The 22,331-nt window shown below is 38.7% G+C and overlaps 1 protein-coding gene across 3 annotated transcripts in view; it reads right to left on the bottom strand.

The window, feature by feature from the left end:
* Positions 1-3,770: 3,770 nt before the first annotated feature.
* The window catches only part of pip5k1c (phosphatidylinositol-4-phosphate 5-kinase, type I, gamma), a 59,413-nt gene continuing 40,852 nt past the window's right edge, over positions 3,771-22,331 (bottom strand). The window contains exons 14-19 of one of the 3 annotated variants that reach the window (XM_018091058.2): positions 21,477-21,509; positions 14,742-14,846; positions 13,672-13,771; positions 7,213-7,287; positions 6,854-6,937; positions 3,771-5,675 (exon numbers count right to left, since the gene is read on the bottom strand). In XM_018091058.2, coding sequence (XP_017946547.1) covers positions 5,673-5,675; positions 6,854-6,937; positions 7,213-7,287; positions 13,672-13,771; positions 14,742-14,846; positions 21,477-21,509 — 400 coding nt within the window. In that variant the 3' untranslated portion in view covers positions 3,771-5,672. 3 annotated transcript variants of the gene reach the window in all.

Genomic DNA, 22,331 nt, shown 5'->3' with positions numbered 1-22,331 from the left:
CATATCCTCGACAGAATCCGTGGGAACCCCAGAGGGGGCGGGCACGGTTCAGGGGACGTCGATATTGACGATTGTCAATTTAAGTGATCATACTTTGACCCCTGCCCAATCTAGCATACTGTCGAAAGGTTTATCTTTTCCCCCTAGTTGCAATGTATCAAAATTTCAACTCTATAAAGATCTCTTCCTTTTCTGTCGAAAACTCCTGGTGAAGAAACATTTTGCACAAGATCAGGATTGTCCTTTGAGTGAAATGAATAACCCTCTCTCGGTCATTCCTGATAGATCTAATCCCCACGACTTAGTGTGTCCAGAGAATGACACAGATTTCCAACAGGCCGTGGTGGATCTTAATGAACTTCTTCTAGAGAATCTAGAGAGTAAATCAGTAATTAAGCCGAAAAGCACTTTCATGCCCCCGAAAAATACTAGCTCTGCCGTTAATATCTTTGGTGAACTTGTGATTGGTAATTTTAGAAAATCACCCGACACTGGGCCTTCTAATTTAAGTCTAGATTAGAAAATAGCCATCAAACAAATCCAGAGTTGGGAGGATATTGTCATCAAACCCTCTGACAAGGGGGGCAATGTTGTAATATGGCCTAAGATCATGTATGTGGCTGAGGCACTCAAACAATTATCAGATGCCAAATGTTATAGTAAGCTACATCATGACCCGACAACCACTTTTAGAGAGCTTTATAACTCGATTATTCAAGATGGGTACCAGACAGGACTATTAACGAAACTAGAATATAAAGCTTTGAGGAACATACATTCCAGAACTCCAACGTTCTATATGCCCCCTAAAATTCACAAAAACATGACTAAACCTCCAGGTAGGCCAATTGTCCGGGAAAGGCAATTTATGTGAAAAAGCAAGCATATAAATTGACAAAAAATTACGATCCTTTGTAACAAAACTACCTTCCTATGTATGTGACACTAGTCATCTGTTATCCAAAATATATGAGGTCAAGGTATTACCAGGGACTATACTGGTATCATGTGACGTAGAATCTCTTTATACCTGCATCTCACATAAGTTCGGTCTCATGGCGATCCAATTTTTTCTGGAGACAGAGAGTGATTGGGATCCCTAGTACATTGAGTTTATGGTATCCCTAACTCAATTCTGTTTGACACACAATTTTTTCATATTTAACAATAAATTCTATTTACAACAAAGGGGGGTTGCAATGGGCGCAGCCTTTGCTCCCACGTATGCAAACCTATTTCTAGGGTGGTGGGAGGCTAATTGGGTCTTCAATGAAGAACTGGCCATTTACACTAAACATGTAGTCGATTGGTTCCGTTATATCGATGACTTGTTCTTTCTTTGGACAGGCACGACTGATATGTTAGAGGACTTTTTAGATAAGCTAAATATAAACTCTCTCAACATTAAATTAACTCACACATACAGTACTGAGAAGATTGATTTCTTAGACATTTCCATTCATATTACAACGGATAATAAGCTTTCGACTGATCTTTACCGGAAACCTACCGCTACTAATTCTATTTTACACTTTAATAGCCACCATTGAGATTAAACTAAAAAAGCTATCCCCTATGGTGAATTTATCAGATTGAGATGTAACTGCTCTGATCACATCAATTTTGTGAAACAATCTAAAGCATTGATGTGGAGGCTAAAGGAGAGAGGTTACAGTAGAAGAATAGTCAAACAAGCATATCACCGGGCCTGTGGGCAGACACACAGCAACCTCCTGGTGACAGGCCAAAGACAGGCAAAATTAGCAGATGTACGGTGTACGATTTATCAGTACCTATAATAATCAGTGGTCTGCTGTTAGATCGATTCTGAACAAACACTGGCACATTCTGAAAACTGACACAGTCTTGCGGAAACATGTGGGTGATTTCCTCAGCACATGTTGTAGAAGATCACCAAATCTAAGGGACAAACTTGTGTCCAGTCACTTTCAATCTTCAACACAGCCATGCAGCCAAAAACTTAAGGGAACTTATGCATGCGGCCGATGCAAGGCTTGCAAATACATATGCAATCTGAATTCAATCACCGATAGGTTTAATTTTAAGCACATTTTGAAAAACTATTTTAATTGCCGCACTGAGGGCATGATATTTCTCATCACATGCCCTTGTAATAAACAGTATGTGGGCAAAACCGTAAGGATGCTCAAGGACCGGCTTTTTGAACATATTAGGAATATTAACCAGTCAAAAACTGATGCCCTGACGGATACTAAAATGACACCTATTGCCAAACACTTTTTGGAAGCCCATGAAGGGAGAAGTGCAGGTCTTAAAATAACAGGTCTAACTAGAATTAATTTAGGACTATGAGGAGGCAATTTGGATAAAGCCCTAATTCAAAAGGAAAGTGAATGGATATTTTTGTTAAATACACTCTCCCCTAAAGGTCTCAACAAAAGTATAACCCTGAACGTATTTTTAGATTAATTACTGTTCATTAATTTTTCAATAATACTTGTGTGACAAAAAGTTGTCCCTCAGTATGATGTACTAATATCTGTATATATATATGACCATGAACTAAATCACCCGTTTTTATTAATATTATGAATATCAATTAAGGATCATAAATAACAGATTCCAGATGAATTCCCCTTGATTCCAAGTTAGGTATATATTTAGTATATTTAGAATATACTTTAAAATCCTGCCCCTTTCTGTTTGCCTTGAAAGAGATTTTCTCCTTCTGGTTATGGCTAAACTGCAGGAATCCGAGTCCCTATGTGACATCAGGTGGGCGGAACTAAGGAGGGGCGATTGGACCAATCAGAGCAGAAGAAGGATTTGAAAAACCGGCATGCAGAGGGGGCGCGCTAGCCCTTGAAAAAGCTCCATTGTGAGGAGCGAAACGTGCGTCGGGCATATTGACCAGGGGGAGGCTGGGGTGTTGATGTTGGGTGCATGTTGGGGCCTTCGGTTTAAGAGGGGTGGGAAGAAGTGGGTGCACGACTGATGTGCAATTTTTGGTTACTGCCGGGGGATACAACGTTACATGTGACGGGGGGGGTGTCTGGGACATGCAACGGGGAGGTTTGTGTGAACAGCCTCGACCTGACCGAAAAGTATAGAATATACCCTGTGATAGAAGCGCTGTGATAGAAGCGCTGTATTATAAGCACTCCAGCGTGTCTGTATCCTATTAATAGCAGTAAGGCATGGTGTTTCTCCGTGCGAGAGAAGATTTGTTACAGTTGTTGCAAATTCTTCAAGGTACTTTCCCTACCACTGTTAGGCTGGATGCGAGATAAGATTTGTTATAATTGTTGCGAATTCTCCAAGGTACTTTCCCTACCACTGTAAGGCTGGAGCTGGGAAAAAAAAATTTGCGACAAATTTACTTTGTTAACATAACGGCAACAATGTTTTCTGCTAGCATGAACGAGTTAGAGGCAAGCAACTGATGTTCTATGACTATTATTCAGACTGGCTTTCACCCCCCTGCTAGTTTTATCGGGGTTTCTTTTTTCTAGGGATATTATTTTGGTTTTATTCTAAAATTTGATAAAGGTTAAATTTTAATCTTTATATCACTTCATTTCCTGACAGCCAATTGACCTAATGATATAATTGGGTAATGGTGCATATAACTGAAGTCTTTTGAGGAACACCTGTTTAGGCGTCTCCTAATTTGTTTGGTTTGTTGTATATATAAACACTTTGTTTGCACGTTATCCGGAGATTTTTATCTCCATTTTTCTTATCCCTCTAGCTAAATATTGTTAACATTTATTTAAGGTTAACACAAGTATGGGAGGTGCAGCTACTCTTTCTTTATATACTAGTCAGAAAATAAACAACCCCGCCCCCCCCAGACAAAATGTAACTGCAAACAAAACGGCACACACAGAGAAATTGTAACAATTATAAAATGCCAAAGAGCAATTCAATTTTTCAGTGGCCCTCTTTTCCATTAATTAATGGTAATGGAATATTGAAAAATGTAACAGCAGGGATCCCAAGATAATCTCTACCCCCATAGATGATCAGCAATGACTACTGTTAGTACTGTTAGCCAAAATATCATCTTGGGAATCTGTTCCATCTCAGACCCTTACTGGTGGGGCTCTACTGAAAATTAATTTCCTCATTGTCGGAACATTTAAATCCAAATCCCTGTAGCCTATTGATTCACTACTAGCAGGAACTATATTAAGCAACTGTAGATAAATTGTGTATTGAACTACGTAGGCTGTTTATTTGCCTCTGGTATAGCGTAGCAAGTATGGTATTTGTTATCCGTTATATGTAAACTTTCAAAATCCTTTTTTGCTCTAGTAATCAAGTAGTACCTTGACCCTACCTAATCTGCATAATTCCATATTAATGGTAGAATGTTCCAAAGCATTGGGTTATTACATTTTTCACATTTTTTGTAGACATAGTAATCCAAATGATAAAGATACCATGGAAAACCTAAACCTAAAGTCCTAAATTTTGCCATTCCTGATAATAGATTCCATACCTGTATTTTGTTATTGCAACTTTGGATTCTTAATTAAAGAATGGAAATAATATAAATAAAAAAAACACCTGGAATTAAGATATATCTATAACTTTTAAAAAGGCATGCCTTGGCAGATGGGTCAGACATTTTCACCAAGCTTAAAGGTGTAAAATAACTGAATTTTGTCATGATAAAATGCAATGCAGTAAACGGAGAATTATGTTATTTTTCATTATCTAAAAAGCCCGGCTCACTGGTAGCATGATGAGTATCCAGGGAACACTCCATCTGCCTTTGCAAAAGATTAACAGCAGAGAATGCCTCATTTGAGCTTTATATTACCTTGCCACTCCAAAGCTCAACTCATAGGAGGGGAAAGCTCTCAAATGGTGACAGACTTTTGTTTTTACTTTCCTAGCAGAACAGTTTATTTCTTTGGTTTCCTAGAAAACCTGCATGACTGCAGGTTTCTTAGGAAGTTTATCAGGAAAGACACAAAGAATTAAGCTTTTTAACACATTACCCTATTTTACACCCACTGGGCCATAAAGACCCAGATTAATAAATGCTACTTCAAAGTAAACTCAATACACAGTAAAATATATATTTAATAAATATATTCTAAAATATAGCATTTACCTTAACTGTCTCTAATTGGTTCTTCTAAATTTCTTGTGCATTTTGGAATCTTACTGAAATTCAGTTTTAACATTATTAGCTGAAAAGTACACACACCTAATTATTCACAGATCTAAAACTACAAAAAGGAATGTAGGTAGAGTTATATCTAAATAATTTTCAGCCTAAGTCACATGAAGGTCTATTTAAAAGAGTATTATATAAAATCAGCAGGAAATTGTAAAGTATATGTAAACTATGGTACAAACGAATTATTGACACCGTTTAGCTGCAAGACAAAAACCTACATACTGCAAGTGCAGTGCAGTGCAATGAGGACTAAAAAGCTAACTGGAACAGAAACAACCCATGGATTTGTTGTGTGCATAACTTTGAATGCATGGTAAAGAGAGGCTATTGGTATAAATACAGATATAGTGCATGTTATTGTATAGAGTGTAGACAAATCACACTCAGCTGTTTGAAACTATGCACAATCTTCTTTCTTCTTCACTGCAGCATTGACAGATATGATGCAAAGCCGAAAGAAGACATTCTCTGTTCATCTGGAATCTGCATAGTGTGATTACTATGAGGAAAAAAAAAATTGTTAAAGGAATTGTTAAAGGAATAAACATTTAACCGCATACCAGCAAACTGCCAGATAACATATTAATTTAAGAATCTTAAGGATATGAGTACTATCAGGTAATATTACTGAAGCCATTTTTTGTTCTATTACATCTAATTCAAGGGTTAGTACCGAGACCCACTTTCAACATCATCCTATTAACAACATTCAGTAACTAGGAAGATGCAGACAATTCAGTCCAGCTTACTGCCCATCAGAGATGGATTATCTCATGGTAGATATAAGGTTGCCATACACGTTCACATTTTAGTTGTCTTCTGACAAATGTTCGGATATTGATCGTACATTTAAATGCAATGATCTAAAAGATTCAACTAAAATTGTAGGATAAAGGCCTAAAAATAACAAATCGGAGGATGTTCTAAACATGAAGTAATTGGTAGAGAACAACTGTATGAAAGTGACGTCCCGGAAATGCATTGTAAGTCACCTAAGGATATCATGAAAGATACGCAATACACAGATTTTATCGTTATCCGACCAAACTTTTTAACCTGTCTGATCGACTAAATGACTGATCGCCATGGTATGAAAATTATCGGGGCGATAATATGAAGCCCACGCACAGTCTGAAAATCACACAAAAAAAGTCCTTAATCAACCATTCAGTGTTTCTAGAACAGGTGCCTTTCCAAGTTCAGGCTCCATGACCGAGTCTTTATGGCTTATTTACCAATAAACAAGGTGCAAAACCTCTAAAGTTAACCCCTGGCGGACAAATACAATTAGGCCTGTCTGTTGTAACACTATTAAAGCACTGGGTGCATGATGCTATGACTGGGTAGAAAATGCTGTGCCAATGCGGTAAATAAAAGTCCTAATTAAGAGGGTTAGTAAATCATCACTGCTGACAAAGTGTGTTAGTAAAACTGGCTGCTGGCATTGCTTGCGCAGCATAAAGTTACTATCTGTTGAAAGTAAAACAGCAGCCATTCAACATGCATTGTTGATAAAGTGAAAATGAAAGATTTCCCAAAAACCTATTCACGTTTCTTAAAAATTTGTAAAGAATCTTCTAATTTCCCATTCATAAATAAAATAATGATATGGTGACCAGACACCATCAATATATTGTTTATACCAAATACATTAACATGTCGATTGCTTTCACTTACTTTGTCACTTTCTTCATCTGAGACAGGCTGTACCTCAGTATTATAGTGGAGCGGGGAGTACACCCAGCTCCGGTCATCTGGAGGCTGAGAAAGTGGTAAGAAGAATAGGCCATGCGGAAGCAAAGTAAGAAAAAATGAGAAAGAAGAGAAATAATATATGTAGGAGCTAAATAGCAATCTGTGCAACCAAAGGTGCTGTGCAAAGTTTACATAAAATCTTTAGCTGCAAGATATAATTTACCATTATGATTACAATGAAAAATCACTCAATTCACACTTAATCTCCGTACCACCCCTACAGTCTGTTGCAGACCCCCTTTGGCAATAAAGGAGTTAAGGCAACAGCACTACTCACTCACAGAATCAGTAGATGTGGATGTGGATTTCTTGCGTCTCAGGCGGGGAGAGTACACCCAGTATCTCCCATCTGCGAACTTGATGCAAGAAGGAATTCAAAGAGAAAGGTGCAGATGAAAGGTAGAAAAAAAGGAATGAGAAAGTGGAGTGATGTGGAAAGCCAATGGTAAACAAACAATAAAACATGTTAATGTATTTACAGTCCCATTTAGTATATCATTATAATAAAGGGCTGTGTAACATAGAGGCACTATGTAATTTGATGATTGATGATATCAGAAGGTAATTTAATGAAAGTGGCAATATCTAGACGTTTATGAAAGTGGCAATGTTCTAGTAACTCACTGACATAGGTCACACAGATCATAACCTGTCCCTTGTTTTAAGGCCATGCTCAGTTCAAATCAGATGGTCCTAAATTTGCAGACAGCAGTAAATGAAGACTGCAAATTAGCAAAGCAAAATTCAGGAGGAATTCTGGTTCTAATTCTAGGAAATAGCTATTATTGCTTGCCTGATGTCCTAATTGATATGCTTTTTTTATTAAATAGATTTCAGTACAGGGTTATGCTTGAGGAGCACTACAAATTGATGCATTTTGAAAGAAACATGTTACTTCAGGACAGTATCTCTTTAGGGTAAACCAGAGTGATATACTATGCTCCTTTTGCTTTCTTTACCAAAGTTACCAAACTCTAACCAGTGCTAGGACTTAGCTGTCCATTGATATATTATAATTACAGAGATTTCAGGGCACACTGTGAGTGATCAGTTGCTGACTTAGGTGTTTTGGGCCCACAAGGGCTGCCATCTCAAGCATCCCCCCCCCCCCACCCCACTCTAAAGCTCCTGCCTGGGTCTGTGGGGCCAAAATTAGCCCTCTTGTGAGCGTAAAATAAAACACACATAGTTCAAATAAAGACACACACAATAGTCCCTCCACCAGACGGGGCCAGTTATAGGGGCTTAATAATGAAGCTGTGGAAAATGTATGCTATGAATCATAATCCCCGAAACCATCCATTACAAAAACACTAGGACTTCATTTATAAAGACCATATAAACATACTTCCCACCCTGCCCACTCCTGCAGAGCTGCCAATTTCAGGTAGTGTTGTATTAATGCAGAAATTGCAGATTCTTTAGCTCTGACCTGTGGGGCAGCGTGCAAAGTGAGTAAAACCCAGTGCAATGAGTATGTTTTTTTTGTATTTTGAATACAAACACCATCATTTGATTTATATGTCACCTGCACTGATCCATTCTTAGTACAGCATCCAAAAGAATGTGCCATAATTAGTTTACGCAAACTGAAACAAGAATTTCTAGCATTAGAATTACCATCTAGAATTATTAAATAGGGTGGATTTTCAGTTTAGCAAGAACTGAATAGAAGCATTCTGTACACTTTCTATAGTAAGAATATAGCCTTACTTCTCCCAGTGCTAAAACTCTACCTGAATGACTGACAAGTGTCCAAAGCCTAGTAATACGAGGATGGGATCTATTATGGTGAATACTTGGGAACTGAGGTTTTCCAGAAAAGGGATCCTTCTATAATTTGAATTGCCATACCTTCAGTCTACTAAACCCATAAACATTAAAACACTTATGTCACTAATACAGATTTATGCAGCTAAGTTAGGATCAAGTGCAATGTACTGTTTAATTACTATAGACGAAATAGGTAAGCATTTAAAAAAAAAAAAAAAATGTACTCTATGGAAAGATGGCCTCTCTGTAATTCAAGCTTTTGGATGAGAGATCCCCACCTGTACCAAAAAGAGATCCCACACCTGTACCAAAAATTAAACTGTCCAAGTAGTTTTTGAGAAACAAAGACATTGACATTAGGACAGGCTGGAGATTGGAACACCCTGATTTGATACAGCATAAAAGCAGGACAAAAACAGGACATCGTTACATAGTTAAGTTGGGTTGAAAAAAGACCAGTCCATGAAGTGCAACCCTTCCAAACAAACTGCAACACACATACATAAACCCATATCGACCCATCTATACACTCACATATACAAACTATATATCCAAACATCAATGCTAATTGTAAATTTCAGTATCGCAATAGTCTTGGATATTATACTTGTTAAAGAAATCAGCCAAGGCATTCTTAAAGGTATTAACAGAATCTTCCATCACAACATCACTCGTAAGGGCATTCCACAACCTCATTGACCTCACCATAATAATACACCTATGCTGCTTCAAATGAAAGTTCTGCTCCTATAATCTAGGTGGCCTATGGTGCACTAATTGTCTTTATGGGGGAAAAAAACAACCCTGTCTATAATCCCCTCTAATGTACTTGTATAGAGTAATCTTGTCCCCTCGCAAGTGCCCTTTTCCAGAGAAAACCCCAAACTTGACTATCCTCATAGTTAAAATATTCCATCCCCTTTACTAGTTTAGTTGCACGTCTCTGCACTTTCTCCAGTTCATTAATATTCTTCTTAAGGACTAGAGCCCAAAACTGCACTGCATACTCAAGGTGAGGCCTTATCAGAGACCTATAATGGGCAAAATTATGTTTTCAACCCTTAAGTTAATGCTGTTTTTTATGCAAGACAGCACTTTGTTTGCTTTAGTAGCCACAGAATGACATTGCCTGGAATTAGACAAATTGTTATCTACAAAAATCCCCAGATCCTTCTCAATTAAGGATTTCTCCTACTATTTAGTGTGTAACCCGCATTTATATTATTTCTAACAAAGTACATAACTTTGCACTTTTCAACACTGAACCTCATTTTCCGTTTTGCATTGTGCTGCCCAGTTTTCCAATTTTGTCAAATCGCTCTGCAAAGTGGCAGCATCCTGCATGGATTTTATAGTTTTGTACAATTTAGTATCATCTGCAAAAATAGAAACAGTACTTTTAATGCCCACCTCTAGTCATTAACTCAAGTTAAAAAGCAAAGGACCAAGGATTTTGACCCCTACAGTGCTCCACTAACAACACTGGTCCAATTAGAAAATGTTCCATTTACTATGACTCTTCTCTCATTTCAAGTACAAATATTATGTTCCAGGCCAATATCCCTCAATTTTATCACTTTTTGTGCAGTACTGTATCAAATCATTTAGCAAAGTCCAAGTAGGTGCCATCCACTGCCATCCCAGAGTGGAGGTTCCTGCTCACCTCCTCATAAAAGGCAATTAAATTAGTCTTGCAAAGATCGGTTTCTCATAAAACCATGCTGGCACACTTATAATATTGTGATTTGCAATGTATTCAAGTATCATATTCCTTATTACACCTTCCAAAAAGCTTTACTGCCATCGATATCACACTAACAGGCCTACAGTGTTCAGGTTGAGAACCCTTTTTGAATAACTGCACCACTTTAGCAATTTGCCAGTCTCTCGGCACCATGCCAGACCTCAATGAATACTTAAAAATTAAGTGAAGAGGTTTGGCAATCACACAGCTAAGCTCGTTTTATACCCTGGGATAAATATCATCCAGTCCTGGATCTTTGTTTACATTTACATGTTCAAATCTCTCTTTAATTTCTTCCTGAGTGACCTATGCATAAGTAGTTATATTACTAGGATTGGGTCTATTAAAAAGGAAACCTTAGCACTTCATTTGTGTAGACAGATGAAAAAAAAGTTCAGATGTCTGCTTTTTCCCTGTTCTCATCAGCCAACTGACCCCCCTGTGATAATATGGGTCCCACCCCTTCTTGCTTAATTTTTTACTATTTACATATGTAAAAAATTATTTTGGATTTCTTTTACTTCTTGCTGTAATACCCTTTTCTATCTCTATTTTAGGTTGCCTGATAGGATACCATGTTATGATCACTGTTCCCTAAATACTCACCCATCCATATACTAGAGATAAGTTTAGCATTATTAGTTCTCACCAGGTCCAAAAAAAAAAAAATAATTCCTGCCCGATATACAGGGTGGTACAGAGCAACAGAATTTTTCTGGCCTACATGGTGGAGGGCCGCTAATGGAAGCCAGTTTTGACCACTCACCTTTTTAAACTACACCTACTTCAAACCACATCCATGTTATCACAAGAGCTTTTAAGACCATACCCACATTAATGGTGGAAGCACAGCAAAAACCCAAATAGCTGGTGCTCACTATGGGGATATCACCCATCATTAATATGTGAAAGAATTATATTATGTTATATTAAGAGACACCCTTAAATCTATATGCCTCCCCTCCCCTGTGGATAGCACAGCAACCCCCAGCATATAATTACACACCTTATGGACCATTTAACGACTATTTCCAACTGCTAACAAACTCCCAGAACAAACTCCTGCCAGGTTCACCTCCCACAGGCAGCATAAGGAAGGCAAAGTATGGCACACACAGACAGCACAGGGCAGGTAGGGTATGGCACACACAGGCAGCATGGGACAGGCAGATAATGGCATACTCTACCTGCCCTATGCTGCCAATGTGTGTCATACTCTGCCTGCCCTATGCTGCCTGTGTGCGCCATACACACAGGCAGCATAGGGCAGGCAGTGCATACAGTGAAACAATTCTGGCACTGCTCCTACAGTCTGTCTGAAGTGTGAACAATTAAGGGACTAAAAGTTATGAACAGTACAGGGATTGTATGTTTAAACAATACAGGGACTTACAGCCTGAATCTCAGATGTGAACAATGCAGGGGGCCAGTTAATCTCAGTACTGATTCCATTTAAAGCTTACACAAAGGTAAGCGGTCACAGCAGCCAGACAGGTGGGGCTGCCACAGTTGGACAGCACTGGTTTAGAGCAATGGTTTTCTAGGAATAACCAGTACAGCAAATAAGCATTGCCCCATAACTTTACACCAACTTCAGGGTTAGTTACCCATTTTAAATACACCCGAATGTGTATTTTCCAAAAATATATTATTTTTTTTTGTGGGGGGGGGGGTCAACATATTTTTTTGTGTTTTTACCCCACAAAAATGCAGTAAATGTGTTGAATCACAATTTCTATGCAGTAACTTCCTTTTGGGGACTCTGAAGTCCAGATACTTTGGTAATCCTTTGCACAATAGACATTAAAATGTTCAGTGGACCCTTGACTTTCATATTTAGGATGTTTTTTCTTGGTACCTAATGCTATGAGGGAACTCCTAGCCTTGAAACTCCTGGATGTCTTGTCTTTTTTTGTATCACTAACCTTCTCTACACCCATAATCTGCTGGATCCTATGTAGTCTGGTTTTCGGCCAGTGCACTCCACTGAGACAGCCTTATGTAGATTTGCAAACGATCTCCAGAAGGCCAAGACCAAAGAACACTACTCTGTTCTGATTCTATCCTCTGCTTTTAAAACCGTTGATCATTCTGTTATGCAAATTCTCTGTTCTCTGGGTATCTGGGATCAGGCTGCATCCTGGTTCTCTTCCTATCTTTCTAACAGCTCCTTCTCTTTTGCTTTTTATAACAAATCCTCTTCCCCCATTCAGCTTGTGGGAGTGCCTCAATGTTCTATACTTGGTCCTTTGCTGTTCTCCCTGTACATTCCCTCTTTAGGAGAACATATCTCTTCATTTGGTCTTTAATATCACTTATATGCAGATGACATCCACATATATTTAGACTCCCCTTCAATAACCAGTGATGTTCAAACCCAGATTGGTAAATGATTTCTAAAGTGTGATGTGATTTGTGCACCTTTCACGTCACACTTTACAAATCAGTATAGAAAGTGTGAGTAAAGAACCGAGCATTGTTTGAGAAACCCTACCCCTTCTGTTGTTTGTCTCTAAATATATCGCTGCCTGTCTTATCCTGTGCTAAATTTCTGGGGTCAAATTAAAAATGACTGTGCATGGCATGATTCACTGAGCATGGGCGAGATTTCAGATGCGCACAGCGCAAGGGCAGAAGAGAGACACACCAGTTTTACAACATGGCGATTTCCAGCGGCTTTTTTTTATGTAAGTTATAAAAAGTGTCTTTAGCAAGTAATTTTAAAATAATATAGAACCTGTTATGATGTGTACCATATTTGAAAACACTTCCATGCAAAAAACTGACAGGTCCTCTTTAAACTTAACCTAGCCAAAACAGAGCTCATGGTCTTCCCACCCAAACCTAGCCATTCTCCTCCTTTCACCATTACTATTGACAGCATGACCATTAACCCTGTTAATTCAACTTTGACTAGTCCCTCTCCTTCTCTAACCATATTAATAAAACTGACAAAACCTGCTGCTTTTTCCTCTGCAATATTGCCAAGATGTGGAAATACACAAAAACAGATTTAGATCTAAAAGCTCAGGTTCTCCTCATAAAATCAATGTATAGTTTTACTAGGAAAACTAAAAATTCCCCCAAAGAAATAAACCTAAATTGAGACAGCACAAAAAGTTTAAAATCCGTCTGGCATTTCATGCACAAAAAAAATGCAAAATTCTTCTGGCACTTAAAGGGTTAAACCCACCTTCCTTCTATTAGTTTAAAATGCACTTACAAAATAAATATCTGTCACAGGCACGTCATCCTCTTCTTCTGACCGCTGACTTCCTGTTTCCTCAACTGGCCCAGTCCCACCAGAGCAACCAGAGGCCTCTCTAAAAGAAGCAATGATTCAAAAAATATGTCAGACAACCCTATTGTCATAGCACTACAAGGCAAGAATTGAGAAAAATGAGATATGCTCCATAGTTGAAAATATGAGGACGAACAAAATAATTTCTTAGGTGATGCTTTGTCCATTTACCCTCCTTTATCAGTCAGTATTTGTATATAATTGTATACTTAAAGTGTACTCTGAATATTTTGCTGTCATAAAAGTAATTATACCAATAATAATCAATACCTGTCTACACCCTTCATCAACAGATTTCCTTCACCTTTTTACACTATCCTCAGGATTTAAATTTAACCAACACACATATGATCTTTAACTATTTTGTCCTTCCTAAACGATGTTACACCCCTTAATTTCTTCTATTTCTTCTACTGGGTCACTTTTCTTGTCTGCATTTTTTTTTATTTTAAATACATAAATATATACACATATATTAAGTTCTTTTGCAACTTCTGGAATTTCCTCCTCAGTAGGCTTGTGTCAAGTCTTTTCTTAAAATAGGTACACAACTGACCCTGTCTTTAACTACTAAATACCTGATGTATTTTTTTTTCACAAACATACCCGATTGCACAAATTGAAGGGAAGCAATTAAACTCTGATAAACAATTTCCAACCCCCCCTAACTTTACAGTGTAATGCAACTAATTCTAGGACTAGGTCTATCTGCTTTCCATAGTGGGTAGGCACAGATTGCATGGAAAGTCCCAGAATCTATCTCTTCAAAATGGAACAAGGTATGGGAGGGGTTTTGTTACATTGTGAGCCTAAGTAGTTGGGAAACTAGTTCCATCAAAAATAGATAGACTATCATGGTTTCATTTCAATCTGTGGAGTTGGGTATGTCTGTGTGAAAGAAAAATACATGTATATGCACCTCTTTTGCTGTGCCACTGCTGGGGGAGGGGAGGAGAACAATTAAAAATGTGTAAAAACAACATTTTTATTACCCTTGCTCTTCCTCTTGAGGTACTTGTAGAGCACTTGGACATCTAGCTTCAACTTCCACTGTGATCTGCTGAACTTCATCCTCAACATGAGATTCCTCATAAGTTCTGAGTGACAAAAAATAAGTATATGCTTAATATTCCACCCAGACCACAATCCCAGATGTCTGTGATACTATATCAAATCTGAAAACAGCAACTGAATAAACAGTTCTGAGTAACCTCTTCAAAGCAAGTTATTACATCATTATCAATTAATTACAGGCAAGCTGTTAGTTGGCCCTTCACAAAGCACTCTTAGCAATGCTAACCCTGAGAAAAGTCTGAGAAAAGCTCCATGAAAATAGTATTTACTAATTAAATATAAGATCCATGTAATTAGTGGAACAAGGGATACTATCCTAATCAAAAAGAAAAGCTAGACATTTTTAAAGGGACCAAGTCAATATGCAGAGAATACACAGTAAAATTTTACTTGCCCATTTGTTTAGCACCCCCAGCCCAGTTTGGGAACTTATTGTGTACACAATGTAATGCTTTCATTTGGAGATTTTAATCTAAGCAGCTGTGCAGATATGTAAGACTCCTTACAGGGGGACATAAGGTTAGTAGTGGAGGGTTGGTGATGGTTTTTAGCTACCACTGGAGGCAGTTAAATCAGTTCCACTTACACCTCTGCTCTGGTAAAAGACAGAACAGTTAAACACCACCAAATAGACCGGTGAAACAGTGACATTTGGGGCATAAATTTTAGTGAGTTAGATTAGATTTAGAAATTAAGTGCGCTGGTTCAACCAATTCACTGGAGTCCTGTGCCGTTTCTGCAGTTCCTATAAGTCTGAGGACAAAAATTATGCTGCCTTTAAATCAAGTTATTACAACTTAATCACCTTAATGTTTCTTTGGGCCAGAAAGGAGATAATACCATGACCTCAGATGAAACTGAAAGAGTAGAATGTTTTGGGTGGTATTATCAAAACTTCTATAATGTACTTCTGGACCTAACCAGCCACACAATGGCATCCTTTCTGAATGGTACAGAGATTCCCCACATCCCAAATGAAGGGGCCCCACTCCAAGAACATATTACTATGGATAAAATGACAGTAGGTATTGCCATATTGTCACCGGGAAAATTACCTGGTCCAGACAGAATGCCCTCAGAGTGGTACAAACAGTATTCCAAATACCATCCCAATTTCCCCAGACACCAATTTGGCTTTCTGAAAAAACTCTAGAAGTGTACTTGCACACAATAGACTTAAAGGGGTGGTTCACCTTCAATGTCCAAATCTTAAATCATCAACAATGCTCTCAGCGTGTCAAAAAATCAATTTTCCATAAAAAAAATTTAAAGGGCACTGTAAAAGCTACTTTTTATACCTGTTACATCAGTCCTTTTCATATCTCTACGATTAGCTTTCTGAAGGGATTGGAGTGGCCTATTTTCCACCTGACACGCTGAGAACTTCCTATGTCTACATCATCATATCAAGCCTTTGCCCTTATGTTTTTCCTATTGGACCAATTCACTGGTTCCTTGTGCAATCAGGCTCAGCTTATCAGTAATCAGTAATGTTAGATTTGCAGCACAGGCACAGGAACCAATGTTAGACTGACAGAAGACACAGCCAATATGAATTAAGTCTGCTGCCAATACTATGCATAATATCATATAAGTAAAAAAGCAACTGTAGTGTATATAGGGATCCCTGACCCCCCCCCCCCACAGCACAATGTCTGTGCAGAAGTGAAGGAAAATGGAAACAGAGTGAGAATAGAACTACCTCAATGATGAAATGTGGGAAGGGGCAATGGACAGAGTGTCTCAACTGACCATGTCAGCAGGCACAGGTAAATCCAAAATAGGTAGGGTCTACTCAACTCCATAGAGATTATTTGGTGTTTACCAGGGTGTCTTGGACCAGTGCCCTAAATGTTTAAATTGCTTTCCCTAACATACTCTACCCGAGTGGCTGTGGGGGGGGGGGGTCAGGGATCCCTATATACACTACAGTTGCTTTTTTACTTATATGATATTATGCATAGTACTGGCAGCAGACTTAATTCATATTGGCTGTGTCTTCTGTTTATTGAGGATAATTTAAGAGTTAAATATGCGCAGCTGGAAAGAACTTGGTTAAATTAAACTCCCGACTGTTTCTGGGCGGCTTTATTACCCCCAGGCTCCCCCCTCTTCTCACTTTCTCAGATTTTATGTTTGTTTTAACCTCTTCCCTGCCAACAACGTAGGTACTACGTTGTTTTAATAAAAGCAGTTAAGTGCCAACAACGTAGTACCTACATTATTGGTACCTAAGCGATTCTCTCTGCACCGGTGGCAAAAGCCGCCGGTGCAGAGACAGATGTGCCCCCAACTCCTTCGACAAAAAGCTGAGGGCGTTGGGGGGGTCGGTCCTGCGATGTGATTGTTGCAGGACTGTCCTACAAGTAGCAGACGCAATCGCATCTGCTGCTTGTACTGCTTCCTCCTTCCCCCCCCAGCATCGCCTCCCACCTACTTCCTCCTGAGGACTGCAGCACTGAGGGGCAGGCAAGTGATCTGATCTTCAGGATAGGTAAGTGCGATTTTATTTTCATTTATACACACTTTTACACACACTTACATACATTTACACACACATACAACACACAATTTAGCACAGGTTTTTTTTTTCCCACTTTGCACACTTATATACACACAACTTTTACATGTGCACATTTATACACAAACTCACAAAAACTTTTTCAATTTTTTTTCCCCTAAAAACTGTTTATTTTGACAGAGTGACTATAAGTTCAGATATTCTGACCACCAATTATGCTGCCATGTGACTTATTTTGTTGTTTCATTGATTTGCACAATTTTTGTGGTTTTATTGCATTTTTATCCCTATATTAGTGTTCCTGATCTGATTTTAGCATAGTTTTGCCATGTGTAACTTTGGTGTACAAAAATAACTTTCTATATTTTAAATTCTTCAGAATGTGTACTTTCCAAAAATATATGGTTTTCTTGGGGTCTCTGTATAGTTAGGGGGTGTTACGGCACATAATATGCTGTCAGGGGGCTCTGTGCAAAAGCTGAGTTGGCAGACGAGAAATCCATATGCACTATTTTAATTTTGGGTTCAGTACACACCACAAACTTTGGTATATCTATGCATATTGGGCATCAAACTGTTCAGTAGGCCTCTGGTGTTCCTATTTGGGGTGATTTGCCTTTGTATGCAAGAAATTGTGTGAGATAAATGCAGCAAACTGCAACATTTTTATGCGATTTTCTGAAATGTCATAAAAACCATTCATTTTAGGAAAGCTTTGCAGATTGGTACTGTGGTGTAGAAAGGACTCTTTACCCATGTTGGATTTGTCAGAATGTACTTTCCAAAAATATAGGGTTTTAGGGGTCACCCTACATTTTTGCAGCTTTTACCCCTCATAAAACTGCCATGTGTTTATGAATTAGGTAAAGATAAGCCATGAAATTAGTGTGCACAAGGTATATTTGGGGGGTCTCTAAGTGCCATGTGCTTTTATAAACCTATGTACAGTGGGCGTCAAACTGTTCAGTAGACCTCTGGGGTTCATATTTAGGGTGTTTTATCTTCCCCCAAAAAGTTTTTTAAGTATATTAATAGTAAAAAGATGCAGGTTGAGGGTGTGGCCCCACTGAGTTATAATAACAATATGGTTACAGCGGATACAGAAAAGGCAGATGTGCTTAACCAGTTCTTTTCTTCTGTATATACAATAGAGGAGCCAGAGGGCCAAGTCCCACCCAATAGATTCACTGTTGCCTCAGCTCCAACTACACAGTGGTTGGCACAGGATATGGTGCTTAAAGGGTTACACACGATAAATGTAAACAAGGCACCTGGGCCAGATGGAATACACCCTCGGGTATTGAGAGAGCTAGGGGCAGAATTGCAGTGGCCCTTGTTTCTGATATTCTCAGACTCTCTTTCATCAGGTATGGTACCTAAGGATTGGAAGAAGGCGAATGTCAGTCCTATATTTAAAAAGGGAGTAAGATCTCAGCCTGGCAATTATAGGCCTGTAAGTTTGACATCCGTGGTGGGCAAGTTATTTGAAGGCTTGTTAAGGGATCACATTCAAAATTATGTAGTGGAGAATGGCATTATAAGCAGTAATCAGCATGGCTTTATGAAGGACAGGTCATGTCAGACCAATTTAATTGCTTTTTATGATGAGGTAAGTAAGAAGCTGGACAGTGGGGATGCAGTAGATATAATCTATTTGGATTTTACCAAAGCATTTGATACCGTTCCCCACAAACGACTGCTTTCTAAGCTAAGGTCTATTGGTCTTAGTGAAGTCATTTGTACATGGATAGAAAACTGGCTACAGGATCGGGTACAGAGGGTGGTTGTTAATGGCACATTCTCTATTTGGAGTAAGGTTCTCAGTGGGGTCCCTCAGGGTTCTGTACTGGGTCCACTTTTGTTTAACTTGTTCATAAATGACTTAGGGGAGGGTATTATGAGTAATGTATCAGTGTTTGCAGATGACACAAAACTCTGCAGACCAGTCAATTCTATCCAGGATGTGACATCCCTGCAGCAGGATCTTGACCAACTGGCAATCTGGGCAGCTAAGTGGCAGATGAGATTTAATGTGGATAAATGTAAGGTCATGCACCTGGGATGTAAAAATATGCAAGCCCCGTATACCCTTAATGGGACTGCACTAGGCAAATCCATAATGGAGAAGGACCTTGGAGTCCTTGTAGATAATACACTTGGCTGTAGCAAGCAATGCCAGGCAGCAGCTGCAAGGGCAAACAAGGTTTTGAGCTATTTTAAAAGGGGTATAGATTCACGGGAGGAGGGGGTTATTCTTCCCCTTTACAGAGTGCTGGTAAGGCCCCATCTAGAATATGCTGTTCAGTTTTGGTCTCCAGTGCTCAAACGGGACATTATTGAGTTAGAGAGGGTCCAGAGAAGGGCAACTAAGCTGGTAAAGGGTATGGAAAGTCTCAGTTATGAAGAAAGACTGGCCAAGTTGGGTCTGTTTACACTGGAGAAGAGGCGCTTAAGAGGTGACATGATAACTATGTATAAATATATAAAGGGATCATATAATAACCTTTCTAATGTTTTATTTACCAGTAGGTCCTTCCAACGGACACAAGGACATCCACTCCGTTTAGAAGAAGGGAGGTTCCATTTAAATATTTGGAAAGGATTTTTTACTGTGAGAGCTGTGAAGTTGTGGAATTCCCTCCCTGAATCAGTCGTTCTGGCTGATACATTATATAGCTTTAAGAAGGGGCTGGATGGATTCTTATCAAGTGAGGGAATACAGGGTTATGGAAGATAGCTCTTAGTACAAGTTGATCCAGGGACTGGTCCGATTGCCATCTTGGAGTCAGGAAGGAATTTTTTCCCCTCTGTGGCAAATTAGAGAGGTTTCAGATGGGGTTTTTTTTTGCCTTCCTCTGGATCAACTAGTAGTTAGGCAGGTTATATATAGGCATTATGGTTGAACTTGATGGACATATGTCTTTTTTCAACCCAACTTACTATGTTACTATTTTGGTACCTAATGACCTGTAGAAAATAAGGTCCTGCATGTTGGAAGTTTTGAGGTGATTTTTGGAAATGCCATAAAAATCGTCAAACTTAGGAAAGCTTTGTGGCTTGGTACTTTGGAGTAGAAAGACATGGGTACCCATTTTAGATTCGGAGAAATGTGTACTTTACAAAAAATATATGACTTTCTGGGGTGAATGTACTTTTTACTAGCGTTATCCCACATATAATGATGTTGATTTTGCAGAAATGACAGATCATATGGGGGTATGTTCACATTGGGGCCCCTACATGCCACATACTTAGGTAAACCTATACATATTGGGCATCAAACTGTTCAGGTTACTTTATGACCTTTAGGAGATAAGATACTATAGACTGAAAGTTTTGAAGCGATTTTTAAAAATTCACAAATTTTGAAAAAAAACAATAAATTTAGAAAAGCATTGCAACTTGGTAGTTTGGAGTAGACAGACAGTTGTGCCTATTCTGGATTCCCCAGAATCTGTTCTTTCTAAAAATGTATAATTATCTGGGATAAACCTTCTGTTAGTGAAATTATTTGCCTTAAAATCTATTCAGTATATAAATATAAAAAGTATTCAGCTTTCTGGAGCAGTGCTTAGGAAATTTGGTAATGTACTGCAGGGAGTTTTTGACCTATACAAGTGAGAAATCTCCATAAAACTATATATATTTGGTATTGGCACGTTCAGGAGACATGGGACTTTCCAAATCAGTTGTATTGTCATGCATAAAATAATTTTTGTTTTGGGTGTGTGTTTATATTACGGAAAATATATATATATATATATTTTTTTTTTCATTTTTAACACATTTAGAAGCCTATATCTTGTTACAGAATTGGAATTACACAAAAATTATACCATATTTTAAAAGCTTAGGTTGTCCTGAAAAAAACGAAATATTGTTTTCCTGGGTAAACTAAAAGTCCCCCCGAGGAAAGGCCCCTAAAGTAAAACAGTGCAAAATGTTGAAAAACTGTCTGGCAGTAGGAGTTCCGCTTTGTCCAAAACAGCTGGCATTGAAAGGGTTAAAATTTTAAATTAAAAACCTTAAAAATTTATTTTTTTCCTTGAGCACTTTAGATCACATCTTCTATTTGTGCAACACAGAATGAACCCAATACATGAAAGCATGACTGAAGTGTGAAATTACCTACCGAGCTTCATACCCTGAAGACTGAGTGCGCCTCCTACAGGAGAAAGGGTAAGAAGATTAAAAATGGCCCAAATCACCACAAGTCACCAATTGTATAAATTCTGCATTGTCAAATGGGATTTAAACCCCACAAAAACTGCCTACTTAAAGGACAAGGAAAGGCTGCTGCTAAATTTCACACTATCTTATAGAAGCCACTTGAACGTACCTGATCGTTGATTTTTTTTTAAATACCGCCCCTCTCTTCCGTAGCACAGTCTCAAATTTACTGCTATTCTCCCTTAGTTGCGGCCACCATTTTAGCTTGAATGATGTCATTAAGATGGCGCCGGTAAACTAAATGTGCACGCGATAACGTTGTGCCTCCCCTGGATGCGAGCACATCTATGAAGCTTATGCTCTGATTTTTGCTACTTGCAACAATAACAGCACAAGCAGGCTGGTAGGACACAGCTAAATTGTAGAAGGGGGCAGGAGCTGGAGTAAAAGACACACCAATCAGCTCAAGGCAGGACTCGGTAATAAGGACCTGCTGATTGGTGTGTCTTTCTTTTTTAGCTTCATGCGTCAGCATGGCAACCAAACTGGGCTGCTGCTATTGGTGCACACTTTAAGAGGGTAGGGCTTGGCAGTGCTCGTTCTCCTGAAGTAGTAGGCTTCTGAAGTTTTGTAATGCTCTCCCTGATCCGTCATTATTCTGCTCATGGCCACCAATCTTGCCGAAACAGAGACACATCATGGGAATTTTTGTCACTGAAGTTAGCGGTTTTGCAGAAATTGCAGGAACTAAAGTGAAAATGATCTTAATACAGAGGGGAATGGCAAGGCAGATAGCATCATATGGCTTTAGAAGTTA

Source organism: Xenopus tropicalis, chromosome 1 (assembly GCF_000004195.4).
Source record: "Xenopus tropicalis strain Nigerian chromosome 1, UCB_Xtro_10.0, whole genome shotgun sequence".
NCBI lineage: Eukaryota > Metazoa > Chordata > Amphibia > Anura > Pipidae > Xenopus > Xenopus tropicalis.
Note: the sequence above shows the minus strand (reverse complement) of the source record. Positions and strands in the feature narration are given on the sequence as shown.